General features: G+C 39.0%; 1 protein-coding gene and 1 pseudogene across 1 annotated transcript; one reads left to right on the top strand and one right to left on the bottom strand.

Annotated features, from left to right (window-relative positions):
* Window positions 1–7,907: 7,907 nt before the first annotated feature.
* On the bottom strand, window positions 7,908–8,186 carry LOC133052433 (small nuclear ribonucleoprotein E-like; annotated as a pseudogene).
* Window positions 8,187–18,514: 10,328 nt separating this feature from the next.
* Window positions 18,515–19,606, top strand: POU3F4 (POU class 3 homeobox 4). The gene has a single exon (XM_061137111.1). It carries the CDS (start codon window positions 18,515–18,517, stop codon window positions 19,604–19,606), a length of 1,092 nt encoding a protein of 363 aa, XP_060993094.1.
* The last annotated feature ends 632 nt before the right edge of the window (window positions 19,607–20,238 follow it).

The following is a 20,238-nucleotide window of genomic DNA, read 5'->3' as shown; positions in this document are numbered from 1 at the left end:
GAGGTTATTGACATTTCTCTCAGCAATCTTAATTGCAGCTTGTGCTTCTTCCAGCACAGCGTTTCTCATGATGCACTCTGTGTATAAGTTAAATAAGCAGGGTGACAAATATACAGTCTTGACGTACTCCTTTTCCTATTTGGAACCAGTCTGTTGTTCCATGCCCAATTCTAACTGTTGCTTCCTGACCTGCATATAGGTTGCTCAAGAGGCAGGTCAGGTGATCTGGTATTCCCTTCTCTTTCAGAATTTTCCACAGTTTATTGTGATCCACACAGTCAAAGGCTTTGGCATAGTCAATAAAGCAGAAATAGATGTTTTTCTGGAACTCTTGCTTTTTTGATGATCCAGCAGATGTTGACAATTTGATCTCTGGTTACTCTGTCTTTTCTAAAACCAGATTGAACATTTGGAAAATGTTAGGTATGTAAATCAAGGTAAATTGGACATGGTCAACAGGAGATGTTAAGACTGAACATTGAAATTTTAGTAATCAACGAACTAGAAGGGACTGGAATGGGCAAATTTAATTCACATGACCATTATGTCTACTACTGTGGGCAAAAATCCTTTAGAAGGAATGAAATAGCCCTCATAGTCAACAACCGAGTCTGAAATGTAGTGCAATCTCAAAAACAACAGAATGATCTTGGTTCATTTCCAAGGCAAGCCATTCAGTACCACAGTAATCCAAGTTTATGCCCCAACCACTAATGCTGAAGAAGCTGAAGTTGAAGGATTCTATGAAGACCTATAAGACCTTCTACAACTAACACCAAAAAAAGATGTCCTTTTCATCATAAGGGACTGGGATGCAAAAGTAGAAAGTCAAGAGATACCTGGAGTAACGGGCAAATTTGGCCTTGGAGTACAAAATGAATTAGGGCAAAGACTAACACAGTTTTGTCAAGAGAGCACACTGGTCATTGCAAACATACTCTTCTAACAACACAACCAATGACTCTACACATGGACATCACCAGGTGGTCAATGCCGAAATCAGACTGATTATATTCTTTGCAGCCAAAGATGGAGAAGCTCTATACAGTCAGCAAAAACAAGACCTGAAGCTGACTATTCAGATCATGAACTCCTTATTTCAAAATTCAGACTTAAATTGAAGAAAGTAGGGAAAATCACTAGGCCATTCAGGTATGACCTAAAATAAATCATTTATAATTGATGAATAAATTCAAGGAATTAGAACTGAAGACTTATGGATGGAAGTTTGTAACATTGCTTTTCTTTTTGGTTTTTTTTTTTTTTTGTGTGTGTGTGTTTTTTGTTTTTGGTTTTGGTTTTGGTTTTTTTTTTTTAGTTTGTAACACTGTATAGGAGGCAGTGACCAAAACCATCCCAGAAATAAAGAAATGTAAGAAAACAAATCAGTTGTCTGAGGGGGCCTTTAAAAATAGCTGAGAAAAGAAGTAAAAGGCAAAGGAAAAGGGAAAGATATATCCAATTGAATGTGGCATTCTAGAGAATAGCAAGGAGAGATAAATAAGGCATCTTAAGTGAGCAATGCAGAAAAAAAAAGAAAGAAAGAAAGAAAGAAAGAAAGAAAGAAAACAATAGAATGGGAAAGACTTGAGATCTCTTCAAGAAAATTAGAGATAACAAGGGAACATTTCATGCAAAATTGGGCACAATTAAAAACAGAAAGAACAAAGATCCAACAGAAGCAGAAGAGATTAAGAAAAGGTGGGAAGAATACATATAAGATCTGTACAAAAAAGTCTTAATGACCCTGATAATCACGATGGTGTGTTCACTCACCTAGAGCCAGACATCCTGGAATGCGAAATTAAGTGGGCCTTAGGAAGCATTACCATGAACAAAGCTACTGGAGGTGATGGAATTCCAGCTGAGTTATTCCAAATCCTAAAAGATGATGTTGTGAAAGTGCTGCATTCAATATGCTAGCAAATTTGGAAAACTCAGCAAAAGCCACAGCAGCACATGCTTAGTCATGTCTGACTCTTGTGACCACATGGACTGTAGCACACCAGGCTTCGCTGTCCACGGGAATTTTCAAGCAAGGATATTGAGTGAGTTGCAATTTCCTCCTTCAGGGAGTCTTCCCCACCCAGGGATAGAACTGTGTCTGCCTGAATCTGGCAGATTCTTTATCTACTAAACCATCGGGGAACTGGAAAAGGTCAGTTTTCATTCCAATCCCAAACAAGAGCAATGCCAAACAAACTACCATACAGTTGTACTCATTTCACATGTTAATAAGGTAATGCTTAAAATCCTTCAAGCTAGGCTTCAACAGTACATGAACTGAGAACTTCCAGATGTACATGTTGTATTTTAAAAATAGTAGAACCAGAGATCAAATTGCAAACATTCATTTGATCATGCAGAGAGCAAAGGAATTCCAGAGAAACATCTACTTCTGCCTCATTGACTACAGGAAAGCCTTTGACTGTGTGGACGACAAGGAACTGTGGGAAATTCTTAAAGAGATGGGAATACCAGACCATCTATGTGCCTCCTGTGAAACCTGTATTCAGGTCAAGAAGCAACAGTTAAAATGAGACATGGAACAATGGACTGGTTCCAAATAGGAAAAGGAGTATGTCAAGGCTGTATATTGTCACCCTGCTTATTTAATTTCTATGCAGAGTACAGCATGTGAAATGCTGGGCTGGATGAATCAAAAGCTGGAATTAAGATTGTGGGGAGAAATATCAGCAACCTCAGATATGCATGATACCACCCTAATGGCAGAAAGTGAAGAGAATCTAAAGAGCCTCTTAATGAAGATGAAATAAGAAAGAGAAAATGCTGGCTTAAAACTCAATGTTCAAAAAACTAAGATCATGGCATCTGGTACCATCACTTTGAAGCAAATATATGGGGGGAAATGGAAACAGTGGCAGATTTTATTTTCTTGGGTTCTATGGTTTTTCCAGTAGTCATATACAGATGTTAAAGTTGGACCGTAAAGAAGGCTGAGCACCAAAGAATTGATGCCTTTGAAATGTGGTGTTGAAGACTCCTGAGAGTCCCTTGGACAGCAAGAAGATCAAACCAATTAATTCTAAAGAAAATCAACACTGAATATCCATTGGATGATCTGATGCTGAAAGTTAAGTTCCAATATTTGGCCACTTGATGTGAAAAGCTGACTCATTTGAAAAGAACCTGACGCTGGTAAAGATTGATGGCAGGAGATGGGAACAATAGAAGATGAGATGTTTGGATGGCATCACCGATGCAATGGATATAAGTTTGAGTAAACTCTGGTAGATAGTGGAGGACAGGGAAGCCTGGTTTGCTGCAATCCATCAGGTCGAAAAGAGTCGAACACGAGTTAGCATCTGAACAACAACAACCAAAACATGAGAAATGTAGCAAGATTTGACACAAAGCTTTATTCCACTAGGAAACTGATTCACTAACCGTTAATTTTTTACATGGTAAAATTGTTATTTAGGTGACAATTTTTGCTCATTCTCTATACCTGTACCTGTGGTATATGTTTAAAATTCACCTTAATATCATTATCTGCTCAGGTAAGTTGGCATTCTCACCTCAGCTAGTCTGACTAACCTAATTTTCTGACAGTGTGAATGGTAATAATGAAAACCATGGTAAAATAAGAATTTGTAAATATATAAATCTTTAATAAAAACACACTTTTTCTATACAAAAAGCAAAACAACCTAAACATTGCAGAGTGTTTATAGTACCAGGCTTTAACTATTATTTATAACTTTTTATGGAACAGGATTTCTGAATTTAAACTCAGGATAACAAGACACCATCTCTTTCTACTTCAGTATTAGAAACAGACTCAATCTTGGCAGATAGTAAGTGCATATGTGCTAAGACACTTCAGTAGTGTACAACTCTTTGTGACCCTGGACTGTAGCCCACCAGGCTCCTCTGTCCATGGGATTCTCCAGTTAAGAATACTGGAGTGGGTTGCTGTGCCTTCCTCCAAAGGATCTTCCCAACCCAGGGACTGAACCCTCATCTCTTACATCTTCTGCATTGGCAGGCGGGTTTTTTGTTTGTTTTTTACCACTAATGCCATATGGGAAGCCCAGAAATAATAAGATTTGTGCTTAAATCTTACTCTTGTCACAGTTTCCCTGAAAGGGGATTCCTGGATGAATTCCACAGAAAGAAAACAGCATACAGGTGCAGTGGTTCCAGAGGAGACCCCACATACCAAGGATAGAAGCTAAAATATTTGGGAAAACCCACAGGGGTTGTTATATTAAGGGAAGAGGTTTTCATCAGTGATGACTAAATTCCAGAATAAATGTCACAATACAAAGCAAGAAAACATTATTTGGGGTGCAGAAGGGGGCAATTATGATGGCATGTGAGTGGTATTAGGGGGACTAGTGATAGTAGCTTTTAAGTAGTATAACAGGGCTCATATTCATACATGGCTGTTCAAAAACTCCATATTGGGAAAGACATGCAGTGTGGAATTGATATTTAAATAAAACCAAATTAAGACAAACTATAGAAAGCTCACAGTAAAATAATAGATCAATTAATTACTAATATAGTTAACACTTACTGAGTATTACCTTATGTCAGGTACTATGATGGTGATTTTATATGCATTATGTCATTTAATTTTTATAACAATTCCATGAAGTAGGTTTTAATGCTACCCTCATTTTCCTAAGGGGTAGTCAGAATCTCAGAAATGATATGGGATTAAGGTCACTTATTAAGTGATAGGTCTGAGATACACACTTGGGTCTGCTTAACTCTCGGCTCAGGTCAATTAAACTATTCTGTAAAGGCTACCATATTTAGGCCCAAGGCTTGTCACAAATAGCAAAATAATTTATACATTGAAATATTTACTGATAATAAGTGAACATCTTTAGATTTCTATTTGAAATAAACCAAAATTAGAATATCTACCTTTTTAAAAATCATTTTTATATCTCTAATTTTTTAGACATTCCTGCCATCATATGCATCTATATTTTTGATATATGATCATACACATATATTTTTCAAGGATGAAATTTAGGTTACAAGTTATGCAGTTGTTCTCATTAAGAACTAAGAAATATACAGCTTTTACCAATGACCATATCTTCCAATTTGAGGAAACTACAGTCAGTCAGTGTTGAACATTTAAAAGTACATTTCAACACTCAATACTGTCTATAAATCATTTCATTCTTTCTTTGCCTCTCATCATTTGACAAAACATTTTACTGTAAACAAATTTGGGGGCCACTATGTGATTATTCTCAGTTGGAAAGTATACTGTTTCCCCTCCATGAAACTAGAACAGAAGGTCTGAGAGAAAGGAAATTATTAAGCATTCTACTGAGTTTTTCCCCCAACAAAAACTAAGATAGAGGTCAATGAATAAGTATGTGCAGACTGGAACTTGAATCCTCTAGGGTGACTGTAGGCTAATTAATAATTAATGCCAGAGTCATGGTGTTTGAAATGCAGATGTGATAACTGGAGGCCTGGCAGTGCTGTTCAGAGGAAGCAGATTTAGATGCTATAGGGAATAGGCACTCCCTTGCCGGCTGGCTCAGAGAGTCAGCCTGGGTGCAAAGCAGGGCCTATGGTTTAGATTATATTCCCCTCAGCTGTTAATTACCTGAACCTACTTTGAAGTTTTTCTCTTTTTATCCTCTGCATGAAAAGAGATTGGTTCAGCCAAGGGACTTAGAGAAATGATCAAATACATGGGACGGAGGGAAGGGGGGTGGAAATAGAACTTCAGATATAAGAAGATAACGAAGAAAAACACATAGTAGAACATACAAGAACATACATTATTAGGAAATATTGAATTGTGGCTCATTGTTTCAAACACATTGTATTTCCTTCAGTTGTTATAATGAAGTTGATTTTAAGTAAATATGTAAACTTTCTCTAAACAGGTATAATAAAGAATTTTCATCTGTATTACTATATAAAGTAGTGATTTGACAAGAGACACATGTTTTTTAATGTCATGTTTAATTTAATAAAGTTACTTAAACATCTTAATATTTGTACTTACTGGTAAGGGCAATATTAATATAATCAGCCACATTTGCTTCTGTCTAACCTGTCTGTGTTCAAATCACTGATCCTTACAACACAAATAAATGCCATTGTTGAGTGAGAAAAACTAAAGGATATTAGAAAATTGTGGAAATATGCTGCAATTGAAAAGAATCTGAAAATAAATGATGGTGCAGGTTTAACTGCATTAAAAAGCAGTTTGTTTTCAACTGTGTGTATGTATGTATGCAATTGAAGAAGCATGGCCACTAACTCTCTAATAAGTGGATTACAGTATGCTTGGATTAGATGTAAACTCAAAGTTTGGGTTTTTTCCCCATTTTTAACTGTTATTTCTAGTGCAACTACTCCAAGAAAAGCATCTGAGATACACGCTACACACATAAGAAAAAAAATTCTCTCTTCTGGTGAAAGAGCATGAAGTTATGAAATAGCTAATTTTCAACTGTGAGAAGTATCTCTGTCTTTTTGACAGGAAAATGGCACTGAAAGCACCATCAAAGGAAAATGTGTACTTATATTGAAATTGACACCTGTGGATGCAATATCTCCTAGCTAAGGTGACATCAGATGCATACAACCAAGTGAGTCGGTAATGGACATTCAGTTTAGACAGAACACATAGACCATGCAGTGATCTAGATTTGGAGTTCTATTTCTGTACTGTTCATTTCTGTTTAAAGCAGCAACTTTGTGAGCAAGGTCCTTAAACTGTTAAGTCCAGGGGAAAAACTAAAACTTTTCTCATTAGAATATATTGCTCAGAATGCAAATTCCAAAAAGAAAAATGTAGGGCTTTCATCATTGTAGAATTATTATTTTTTATTTTAATATTGCTTTATTGTTCTTTTTCTTTTTTTCTTGGCTACACCAAAAAATTCCCACAACAAGAGATTGAACCCATGCCCCGCTGCATTGGGAGTGCAGAGTCTTAACCACTGGACTGTCAGGGAGGTCCCCATCGTACAATGTAAATTTCCTTAAGCAAGTAAATAGTCATGTAACTAAAGGTCTCCTATCAAAAGCAAATCACAAAGGGAATTTTTACAATTTGTCTGTAATACAGCTTTCCCAGTTGTAGTTTTTATTCTAAGAACATATGTACAACACTAAAATTGTGGCTCAGATGGTAAAGGGTCTTCCTGCAATGTGGAAGACCTGGGTTCAATTCCTGAGTTGGGAAGGTCCCCTGGAGGAGGGCATGGCAACACACTTCCAGTATTCTTACCTGGAGACTCTCCATGGAGAGAGGAGCCTGGCTGGCTACAGTCCAAAGGGTCGTGAAGAGTTGCACACGACTGAGTGACTAAGCATAGCACAGCACAAGATTATGTAAAAATAACAAAAAGAAAATCCATCTTCATGCAATTTCAACTTTGATATACTGACATAAGGCCGGAGGGCCAAATCACAGAAAGTAGAGTCTCCTTTCATACTGACTTTTATCACCAATCAGTTGTCTTTGCAGTATTATATTGTTAGAGTTCAAAGTGTTCATGATAATGTAGCAATTTTTCAGGCTTTACATATAAACTTTGTATGTTGAATTCCTGCCACTAAGAAAAAGGAAAAATAAAGGAAGTTCTTGAAAGTTTAAGCTGAAAACCAGAGGCAAAATTTTAAAAAATTAACCACTTAGATCCACACCTAAGATTTTCATGCCCATAGCTCTTTTCCCTTATGGGCATTCATGATTATTCACCTGGAACACAATTTTATTTTATTTTATTTTTATTTTGATAAAAACAGTTCCACAGCATTTATTGTCATCTGGTAATAACATAAGGGTGAGCAGAACAATATGAATACATGTTTTAGAACTACATCTCTAACAAAGGACACCTAAAAAACCAACTGTATTACCAAACGATTTCTCACTTTATTCATCACTTCTAGTTGGAGACACTTTGGAGCAGAGTAACGGTATCTCCTTTTAGCATAATCCGACCCAGTTATTTTCTTGATTTTGTTTTAGAATGAATCTCTTCTGCATCATCTAATACAAGGTTCATATACTCATCAAAACCAATGATGCAGCCCTCTATCTGCATATTCACTTGCTCATAAAGCCACACCTGAATCCGAGATCTACTTTGCAAGTATCTGAAGATGAGATTGATGGGCTGCACCATCACCTTCTGCACCTTCTGGCCCTGGCCCTGGTACGCCATGCTGGAAGCTCACAAACATCACACCACTCCACTGGAACACAATTTTAAAACATAAACACAGAACAAAACGCATTTCCTACACTAGAACTGCAATTGTCTTCCAAATTTGAATTTAAAATTTTTGAATCATTGTTCCTTGTAGCAAATGAAACTACATTTAAGACTGTGACATTCAGGCTTCATTTATGCATTTTTAAGCTTATATTTTTGTTATGTTAAAATATGCTGATTAATCAATAGATGTATATATACTTTCTATTTTGTTTTTACCACTTCTGTCAAATGATCAATTCAGTTTAAAGAGAAAGATATTTGAAAACATTATCTCCAGCTTAATTTTGGTGTGAATAAATTTTAGCTTAGAGTTAATATGAAAAGAAATATAAGCTAAAGAGCACAATGGCATCACCAGGAGAATGAAGTAAAGCTTTCCACTTATATCAACCTGTATGTTTACATACTCACCTCCCTTATACCCTACACTACTATTTCGTAACACTAACAATTTCCTGTTTTGTGAAGATTTATTCAACTTCTTAAAGCACATATTAAAAAGTTTTACCGTAATCTATTAGCAAAACGTTGCCTTAATCTCAAGGTCTTAATATATTTTAAAAGGCAATGTAAAAAACAACTCTGCCTAACCACCATTATTTAAGTCATAGAACTCTGAAGACATAATTTGTATGCTTTTATATTAATTGGAACAACTAAAGCATTCTTCTGTGTCAACTCTATTTTAAATATTTTTTTCTTCTTGATAATATGTTTTCCACAGTTCATTTTTGATCATATGTTCAGATTATAAAACTGCCTTTGACTAGAGGCTTCTAAACATGTGCACAATATTCTGACTCTCTCTACTGCAATCTAAAATGTGGTTAGATGATCTAGTTTGCTTTGTGTCCTTTCTACCCGAAGCTACAGAGAGACTGAAATGAAATTCCCAGTTCTTTATCAGTAAAAAGCACTGGAAAAGTGAAAATATCTTGACAGAAATATTTTTCTGCCTCCACTATGTGTAATGTATGTTGCATAAGCTATGCACTGCAAAGCAGAGGAAGACTTCTTTGCCCTGCAAAAGGAAAAGTGAAATATTGAAAAATGATTTTAATGAAATCATAACATTAAAATAGTTTTATATTAAATCCTGCTAATTTTCTATGTGAAGACTGTGGAGTAAATGTGAGGAAACATTAAAAGGGAATTGAATTTGCATTCCTTATGTTACAGGCACATGTTTACATGACCTTTAAAACAGAATTAAAGCTGTATCATCAGCAGCTGTAGGCAATTCACATTACTAAGGCAATCAAATCAGAATGCTAAACTAACTATAAAACATAAATTAAACTGATCGAGAATGATCTCAATTCACTGGGTTTACTTGCAATATACTTACACACAACTGGTCATTTCAAAGCAGTTTGCAGATCCACCAAGCCAGAAATACTCATACATATTTGAAAACAGAGTGTCCAGCTATAATTATGTAAGCTAGGGCCAATTAATTTTTCTCAGAAATCATTTATCAGAGCTAGCTTATTTATGATCATTATTTACTTTCAATAATCACCTCCAAAAGTAAGCATTTCTCCCATAAAGACACAGTTATTTTGTATATGTTGTACATGGCAGAGATAATTTTTATTTCCATAAAAGTATTTGGGAGAGTTTATAAAGAATATTTAAAGGATACTAAAAAGTTCAGTAGACTTCTTTCTACTCTAAACTTCATTGCATTGTTCTACCATTCCCCCACAATTTCCAGTAACTATATTCTGATTTCCTTTCATAACATGTAGAGATATGACACCTTTTAAAATATGGTAGGGTGGATAATTAAATACAGTTTTAAATCTGGTTTTCTGGGATGAGACTTGCTCTAAAGACATGCAAAGGGAAGAGTAAATATATTTATAATGCAAGACATCATCTTACTAAGAGTGTTTTAAGAAAGCTTTGTCTCTATATTTTTAGTAATAAACTCTCAGAAAAAAAGCATATTATATATTTACCAAAATGTTTCTATTTGTGTGATGTGACTTATTTTCCATCTTTTTAGAAAACTTTGCAGACTCCTCAATTATATTGAAAACATACAGGATGTGTTTGAAAATGCAGTTCTTCAATTTGAAGGGCAAAAAAAGAGGAAGAAATCAAACGCTTCTCTCCATCACTAATGTGGGTGTTTATACAGGACACATTTCAGTTTTCTACAAAGCTGTTCACTAAAAGTTAAAAGAAAATCAAACTTCTACAGTTCTAAGACTCGGCTTCTGCAAAGTTCAGATCCATACACAGAGACACAGACTTCAGGTCATTTTTGAAGTCAACTTACACTCAAATAAGTTTGTTCTTCAATATGTAAAGTTCAGCCATGTAATCTCTCTCTCTCTCTCTCTCTCTCTCTCTCTCTCTCTCTCACACACACACACACACACACACACACACACACACACACAAGGTATATGTGATCTATTTAAGGGGGAGTGCATATCTAATGTTTACATCAAGCACCTAGGGAAATACTGCATCTAAAGGTAAAGATGAGAGCATATATGATTGAATTATAGTTTAACTGAAAACAGGAACCCCGATCTCTCTCAGAAAGTACAAGTAGTAAAATGAGGGTAGGTAGGGGGAAATGAGATAACCTCATTCTCACAATGATTTGAGTATGTTAAGAGAAATGCTTAGGATGTAAAAGAAAAAAGTTAGTGTTATTTAGATTGCCCTAAGTGTATTTCCTTAGAAGCCTGTTTCTCTTGCCCTTGTCAATTGTTATAAACAGGAAATTTGTTCTTTTTAAAGAGGATTAGGGAGGTTTAAATCCCGATGCCCTCAACATGATCTGAGTTAACATTTTCTTGCCTGGATAAAATATTTTAAGGTGACTATCACCCCCAACACAAACACATACAAGAAGAATCATGGGGTGGCTGCTTTCCTAAGCACAACCACAAGGGAGAGTGTCACTGAGGCAGAATTCTGATAACATAAAGTGTCTGGAAGTAAAGGGGCTGGGTTGTACCTCCAAAGAAAGGGTTACCTTAATCATCTTACCTTTGTTCAGGCCTAGAGAGGGAGACACTGGGCTTAGAAATGTTTAAGGGGCCCACAGCACAAGGAACCAAGGGACAAAGATGCTCAGCCTAGGTCCAGGGGATCCCAAAAATCTAATTGCCTGCTGGCCCCCAGAATCACACAGCTCACACAGCTGCCCTGGCACTGGCTCTTCTAGATCCTGGCCACCTCCCTCCTTTTCAGACCTGGGAAATTCAGCCTCCTCCTTCCTATGGAACCTGTTTCAAATAGAGGATGAGAACCTGGGGAGGGCAGGACAGTCAAAGTCAGGAAGCTGGCAAAATAAGTCCCTCTCGATAGCTGCTCGATTGTCAGAATAGGACCCATTCAGCCCAAGGAATTTTCACCTACCAACTTAGCTTAACACAGAATCTTCCAGTTGAAAGCCCCCACCCCTGTCCTGGTCCAACCATCTCTATTCAGGATGTATTTCAGAGGCTAAAGCAGGTCAAACCGCTGGGTTTCACCCAAGCATTTTAGCCAGGCTACCTTGCGGAGGTTAGGAATATTATTGCTGCCCAGAACATGTCCCTTCCCACCAAGATCTTGTTCAGGACTTTGGGACAGCTTCTCTCTGACTCTGACTCTGCAGGTTGGACCTAAAGGACTTGGGTTCATAACAACACCAGAATTGAGAGTGAACTAGCTGCAGAGTTGTGGTCAAGGGAGCCGATCCAAGAGGAAAGACTTGATAAGGGCTGAGTTCTTTTGCTGGCCTCCTGAGCATTTGAACATCAAAAAAACAAAATCAAAAACTTCTTGGATATAAAATTTACACACACACACAGTGGCATGAATCCATAAGCACTTAGAAACTGAAATACTAGATCAAATAGATATCTTTCCCAAGCAGGCAAACCAAATTGATTCCCCCAGTGGAGACGGGGGCAAAGTGCGAAAAAGTGGCCCTAAGGAAAGTTACAGGATATGCAGATTTTTAAAAGCATTCAGGAAATCAACACCCCTCCTAGAGAACTAGGATAGCAATTACAACAGAGGAAGCTCTTATATTCTTGTAAAAAATGGGTTCCCCAAAAGTCTTTGCAAAGTGAACTATTCCCCAAACACTTCTCTCTCATGTATTAGTTATATATTTATTTGATATATAATACTTGATTTTAAAATACTGTTTAATACATTTTTCTCTCAATCATTAGCCTGGTTCCCGACCAAATCCCTCGGGGAAAAAATAATTGCAATTTCTGAATAAATGATAGGAGGTTAAATCTAGTCGTTTGCTTACTTTCAAATATGACATAGATTCTTGCCCATCATAGGACCCAAAAAAATAGTAACATGAACCCCAAATACTCAGCTGATTACTTACTAAAAGCCTTTCTTAGAAGGGCCCCATCTTTCAATCTGTAATCAAGTTTCCATAGTTCAATCACTTCACAGGGTGGGTGGGGGGGACGCAGAATGCTAGCCACTTCAAATAAATGCTATTCACTAAAGAAGGGAGACACAAGTGCAGGGAAAAGACAATCTCAGTTATGAATGAAATCAGAGGAGCATTCTTACAATTTTGTATGTTAAAACCTTGATCTGTCCATGAAGAAGGAAGTGAATTGCAATTTGGGGCTTCTCTATTAACTAACAAAGTGATTTATAAACAGCCTCTAATGTTCAACTAGATGGACTTATTGACATGTCATGTATACATATATATATATATATACAGAGTTTAAAGTAATAGATCATCACTGCAAGATCTCTACAAGATCAATTATGCAGCTGAAACTATTTTTTCTCGTATTTAAATGCTCCTACCACTTCTGTTTTAAGAAAAAAAAAACATAAAAATAAAAAAAAATTTAAAAACCACCACAATTTATAAACACTCTGCGACTTTACTATAGAAAGAGAGAGAGACATACAGAAAGACAGACAGACACAGACACACATACATGGAGGTAATTCCACATTGGATCTGTATTTTTTTAAACAGTTAACTGGACTCCTAGAAACTAGTCTTTATTTGTAGTACAAAAAAATGTGACTGGCAAATACCCATAATGATTTCTAGACACCCTAAATCCTAGTACTGGGAAAAATGATAGCCACATAGAATATTGCACAATAGCTCTGTCCCTATAGAGTTATTTCCCTGGGATCCTGTAAAATCTGGCAATGCCAAGGGAATAAATAAACTGTAGACTCGGAAGAGAAACTAAGAAAGGATCAGCTCGACCTTGCCTATGCAGTGGCACCGGTGGGAGCCAGTATCTGGTCTCTATTGTCCCTATCTATCTTCTAACCCTCTTGTCTCAGCCCCAGGCACAAGATACCTCAGCACTTCCCCAAGTGACAGTCGATTTTGCTAGCAAATGACTAGCATTCTTGAAGATTGTGATGAGTATTATATTTTATAAATAACCTTGTTTCTGCTGTAGTATTTGCTGTATGTTGTCACTCAATCCCTTCCCTTTCTCCTTTTCTCTAAATACCCTTTTCCTCATGTTCAAGGAATTCCAACAGAGATCTTTTAAAAATGAACTAGTTGAGCTTGAATCAGTATTGGCTCATGTCTGCTAATGCCATCTAATTTTTAAAAAATTCTCCCTCAGAATATTAAAAACCCCTTACCTCCTTCCCCACGCAGTTTGCCAAGAAGAACAACAATAACAACAAGAACTATGAGAGCAGCTGCAGTAAACTGGCTCTTTGAAGGGCAGCTGTGTCTCACATTGAGAATGTCTCATGAGCTTAGTGTACAGACATCAGGGAAAAGGTTTCTTTCTCTGTTGCTTTGAAGAGGCTGTTCAAATGTTTTCCATCCCTCAGGAGCTCCCTGGTTATAACAAGAATACGTGTACTTCTCCCCACCAAGCCCAGTTTAACTCTCCCTGCTTCCAAAGTGAATTTATGTTGAAAGTAAAGTTTTCAATATTAGGTCATGCGTATGTACTACGTCCTATCATCTGGAGCGCCAGTGTGCATTATACATATTCAAATCTGGCCATTTGGACTTCTTTCCTTAACCCTGTCCTCAGTTTCCACCAGCTCTAGCCCCAGGTAATCTCCCCTTTTCCAATTTGTACTGATAACAAAAATACTTCATAATCTACACTCAAATATGAAATCTACAAGGGGCAGAATTTGCATGGCCTGGGCACTTTCTGAACCAGACTGGGCACAGGCTTCCCAGCGGCAACCACGTTTGGATGCTTCCACAGGAACAGACAATCTGAACTACCTTAATCTGCTTAATTTCTTTTGTGAGTCCTTCCTTACTTAGAAAGGAAAGGGGGCGGGCATGGGGTCTGTGAAGACTTTAAGGAGTTGTTTTATATCCTTAAATCTTGTGAGAGAAGAAAGTCACTGTGAACCCCCACGTTACAGATAAATGAGTACAAGTAAATCAAGCTGATCTGACTTGATTTTGAAAATTAACTGATTTGCCCTCTTAAAAACCAGCAAAGTGATAGGTAGTGTGGCATAGTGAGTTTGCATATGAAGGCAATCCTAGGAGGATTGAAGTTGGTGCTGTGTCCTGGCCAGGCATGGTAATTGAAACCTGTGTTGCCTTGCTGGAGATAGGTGTGTAGACTTGCTAAAATTACAGTTCCTCCAATTCTAAGTCCGGCTTTTCTCTAGGGTGACTTTTAGCTGCCCTAACCTAGCAGGGTTCACAGCTATTATTATATTCAAACCATAGCTCTGGAGGGGGTGGGGTAAATCAGATCCAAGGATCTGGCAGTGGACTTCAAGATCTCAGTGAGAAGAGCACCAAGCTGTGTATTTATCCCAGCTATCCAAGTGAGCACGTTTACCAGTGGTAAATTTTGAGTTTAAGGCAAAATGAAGTCTACGAAAAATAAGTTACCAGCTCTTTGCAACAGTAGCTTCGCATGGATTTATTTTTCTCCCATGTCCAGACAAGGTCCTCTATTGAATGAGGCTCTTTTATTTCGCATGGGGCAGGGGATTTGTGACCATGGTCCCCCCTTTTATTCCTTTCTCTATGGAAACCCAGATCATGGGGAGAAATATGCAAGGCTGAATAAAGAGAAGCTGCAGAAAGGAGCGCTTGAGAGCGGCATCTGTTACACTTGGGAAGTTAGACTGACAGGAGAGGGTGAAGGAAACCTCTCCAGTAGATTAGTTAGAACAGCAAGAAGATTTGACTATATGCAGATATTTTCTTCAAAAACAAAGAACCTTGCCATCTTGTGTGCAAGAAATTATATCTCAACTGCTAAAGGACATGTTTCCATCTGAATTCAGTAGGCAGTATCTATATTTATGGGAACTAATTATTAAAACGAAGAAGGAAGAAAGAAAAAGGAACGGAAATAATGGAAATAGAAAGACAACTAACATTGTTGTTTTCTTTTGCTCTTGACAGAAGCTATTCTTGTATTCAAAGGCTGCAAAGCAACGGTGTGGAAAAACCTGTCGCTGGGTGCAGATGCCCATGTCCTTGATACCTCCCCCCTCAACCAGTCTCAGGGCAAAAGGTCTGAACTACTTTTACGCCTCTGGTCAAACCCCTTCGACCAGAACAGAAGCCACTGGCAAGAGGAAGGTAGATTGTAAGAACTCAAGCAAGTCAGAATCGACAGAGGTCCCCCTTCTTCTTCATGCAAAAGTCTTATCAATTGATAATTGCCTTAACGCCTAGAATGACCAGGCTAAGATTTGAAACTCTTTCACCAAACACAGCTGCGATTGCGGGGGTGGAGAACCCACAACAACCTGGAAATGATCATGATCTTATTGTTCCTATGGTTTCTTCAATGCGTTTCCCTCTGACCTCTAAACTGAACCCACTCGGACTAGCAAATGGATCCTTGAACAGACAGTCTAACAGAATGCCTGAAAACTTTTATTTCTGTTTAATTTTATAAAGTTCTTTTTTTCTTCATGAAGCAAAATTTTAGGCACAAATGAAATTGAATTCTTGCAAAGGAAAGTATACACAATCGGCAGTAAAGAAACGGACATTCCTAGGCAGAAAGAGATGAAGAAAGTAGAGGATAGGAGGGGAGGGGAGCGGAGGGTAGAAAGGAAAGGGAAGGGAAAGAAAATGGAAGGGAGAGAAGAAAAATCAATTTCTAGGTTAAAAGCAGATAAACCTTTATAATAGGACACCAGCAAATGAAAACACAATTTCAATGGGGGAGGAGGGGGGGAAGATGGCAAATGATCCTCTCTGCCAATAATTACTAAGTGCTTATCCTTTTTTTAAGAGAAAGAGAAAGAAAGAAATAGATCTCAACCAGATGCCAGGCTTCCCTGCATAATAGACACTTTTTTTTTTTCACATTTCCTAATATAAGCTCTTACTGCTCTGTGCTATCATAAGAAATTATTCATTTTACAGGAAATATACACTTTATAGCTACATAAAGGAATGGCAGAATAAGCTCACCTTGTTTATATTTTTTCTCGTTTTCTTGCATTTTCTTCAGATCTGTCTTCTTAGAGAAACTAATGCCTTGATGACTTTCTGGTAGCTGCAAGCCTTCTTTTATTTCTGCTAAATATATGAAAATGTATGCAAATTTAAATCAAGCTTAACCTAGGAGCTCTTGCAATATATTTAATGGAATTTTAAACCAATAAGGGAACTCTGATGTTGTCTTCTGCAAGTGAAAATATAATTACGTAACTAGGTTATCTCCAAAATTATGCAATGAAAGGTCATTTTTTAACTTCAAAGATCATGCTAGGTATCCGATGTTGATGTTGCATTTTCTTAGCTAGAGCAAATCTAAAATCTTTGAATTTCACCCTACTCTGCTTACAAGCAATACCTTTGCACTGGGCTGTGGAGCACATAGACTTGTCATTCCCTAACTTATAAAAGCTTAGGTGGAGTACAAGTCTTTCCTCTATTTTCCTCTAACTAAAGTGTAAAAACAGTCCCGTCTTCCCAATCTGAAAGTAAATTCAAGCTTGAAGGGAATGTCGGGGGTGGGGGTGGGGGTGGGGGTTGGGAGTTGGGGGAGGCGGTACTTAACGCCAAACAGACCACCAGCCATCTCTCTCTCTCTCTCTCTCTCTCTCTCTCTCTCTTTCTGAATTTCCAGGGTGCACTAAATGATTTCCATTTCCTTCAGTTTGTGTGAAATTTGGGGTGGTTTGAAGATGTGTGTGTTAAAAACAATTTTCCTGAGGGACAACACTGGGCGCCGGTAGTCGGGAACATTCGCCTGTGTACCTATTGCGAGTGGAAAGGCTTGCAGTGTGTCTGGGGTGAATGCGTAGGAGGGTTACCCTCTTCAGCAAGCGTTGCCTCTGGCAAATATTGTGAGACCTGTGATGGGAGCTGACACGGAGCAGTAAAAAAAAAGGAAATCTACTAATTAACCAGCTAAATTGGGAGACAAATTTCAAAATAACTGATTTTTGCCAGTATCACATTAAATTTTACTTGCTCGGAATTTTCCAGTGCTTCATGCCTTAAATCAACGTGTTTTTGTTTGTTTGTTTGTTTTCCAGAAGATTTTGAGCATCTTTTTCTTAGATGCTTTTTGACTTGTTATTGAGTTTCTTATAAATGAAAAATGAAATTAAAAGCATTGAAATATCTCTTATTGGGATCATGGGCTTCGATACTACAGATTTAGGGTCATACCGAAGATGTTCTTTTGCTCAAAACCTGGAGCGGGATTTTGTTTTTCACTCTCTGGCACTCAATTAACCCAGAATGCCAAATTTATCTGAGAAAAATCCCTATCCGCTAAGATCCGGATGGCATTTAAACTGGTTATATTGTTTTCTTAATATTCTTCTTTATTTAGGTTAATCTAAACCTAAAAGAGTTCTAAAATCATATCCTGCACCACACATACACACATCTAAACCTAAAAGAGTTCTAAAATCATATCCCGCACCACACACACACACACACACGCACACACTCCCTGTCATCCTTCCCTCTCCTCTACAAACATCGGCGAAGTCCAGGAGTGATGGGAGGTTGGGGGAAGGGTTAACCAAATGAGCTCCTGCCACTCAGCGCCAGGCAGCCAATGGAGCCAAAAGATTGATTCACTTCCTGCTTGGGTCTCACCGAAACTCTCAAGCTTCGCCCGCCTAATTTGGAAAGCTAGCTCGGCCTCCCGCTCCGCCATTGGCGGAGTTCGTGGCAGGCCAGGCCAAGACGCGATGCAATTGGCCTCAGCGGGTGCCGGTAACTCGCTCTCGCTGCTTTGGCTCCCCGCACAGTAGATGTCAAAGGCTGAAGCTGCTCCCTTTGCCACATTATAACTAGTAGGGGATCCTCACCGACCATGGCCACAGCTGCCTCGAATCCCTACAGCATTCTCACTTCCAGCTCTCTAGTCCATGCGGACTCTGCGGGCATGCAGCAGGGGAGTCCTTTCCGAAACCCTCAGAAACTTCTCCAAAGTGATTACTTGCAGGGAGTTCCTAGCAATGGGCATCCCCTCGGGCATCATTGGGTAACCAGTCTGAGCGATGGAGGGCCATGGTCCTCCACACTGGCCACCAGCCCCCTGGAACAGCAAGACGTGAAGCCTGCGCGCGAAGACCTACAGTTGGGTGCGATCATCCATCATCGCTCGCCGCATGTCGCCCACCACTCTCCGCACACTAACCATCCGAATGCCTGGGGAGCGAGCCCGGCTCCGAATCCGTCCATTACGTCGAGCGGCCAACCCCTTAATGTGTACTCCCAGCCTGGCTTCACGGTGAGCGGCATGCTGGAGCACGGGGGGCTCACTCCACCGCCGGCTTCTGCCTCAGCTCAGAGCTTACATCCAGTGCTCCGGGAAGCCCCAGACCACAGCGACCTAGGTTCGCATCACTGCCAGGACCATTCGGACGAGGAGACACCAACCTCGGATGAGTTGGAACAGTTTGCCAAACAGTTCAAACAAAGAAGAATCAAGCTGGGCTTCACGCAGGCTGACGTGGGGCTGGCGCTGGGCACATTGTATGGCAACGTGTTTTCTCAAACCACCATCTGCAGGTTCGAGGCCTTACAACTGAGCTTCAAGAACATGTGCAAGCTGAAGCCGCTGCTGAACAAGTGGCTGGAAGAGGCTGATTCATCCACAGGGAGCCCGACCAGCATTGACAAGATCGCGGCACAGGGTCGCAAGCGGAAGAAGAGAACCTCTATCGAGGTGAGTGTCAAGGGCGTACTGGAGACGCATTTCCTCAAGTGTCCGAAGCCTGCGGCGCAGGAGATTTCCTCGCTGGCAGACAGCCTCCAGTTGGAGAAAGAAGTGGTGCGTGTCTGGTTCTGTAATCGAAGACAGAAAGAGAAAAGAATGACTCCACCAGGGGATCAGCAGCCACATGAGGTTTATTCGCACACGCACACGGTGAAAACAGACACGTCCTGCCATGATCTCTGACTGCAGGAAGCCAGGAAGCGGCCGGCCGTACTGGGAGCAGCGCGGATTTCTCTTTCTCTTCCACTCTCTTCCTTTAATTCCAGCTTTATTATTGCTATTTCTCTCTCTCTCTCGTTTGTTCTTTTTTTTCTCTCCTTCCCTCCTTTTTTTTTTTTTTTTTTTCCTTTTTCCAACAGAAGATTCTAACACGTTAAGAAAGGAAACACACGTAGGCATTCAGGCTTAACGCGGATACACAGTTGCATTAAGCATCCAGGCAGGGAGCTCACATCCCCTGCGTCAAGAAAAACACTTCTCTCCAACCTTTTCTGCTGATCAAATACGCTGTTTACTTTAAGTAAGGTGTTTTTTTCTTTTGGTTGTTTGTTTCTTTTGTTTGTTTGTTTGTTTTGTTTTTTGGTCGCTCCTCTCTAGGAAGAGAAAGGAGTTGAGTAACTTGGGGGCGGGGTAGGGATGGGGAAGGGGGTGGGAAGACAGATGTGTGCCTCTGAATAACCTTTCAGCGCCTTGGTTATAGCAGCTGTATTTCAGGTGAAATCTGTTTTACAATAGGCTAGTTTTGCATTTTTTAAAACTTCTATAGCGTTTCTAAATGTCTGCGGTGTTTTACTACAAATTGTACACAATATTTG

Source organism: Dama dama, chromosome X (assembly GCF_033118175.1).
Source record: "Dama dama isolate Ldn47 chromosome X, ASM3311817v1, whole genome shotgun sequence".
NCBI classification, from domain to species: domain Eukaryota; kingdom Metazoa; phylum Chordata; class Mammalia; order Artiodactyla; family Cervidae; genus Dama; species Dama dama.
This window is presented reverse-complemented; position numbering and strand designations above follow the sequence as displayed.

Coding starts and splice junctions, on each gene's coding strand:
- POU3F4 (XM_061137111.1), top strand. CDS start 18,515: ATGGCCACAGCTGCCTCGAATCCCTACAGCATTCTCACTTCCAGCTCT.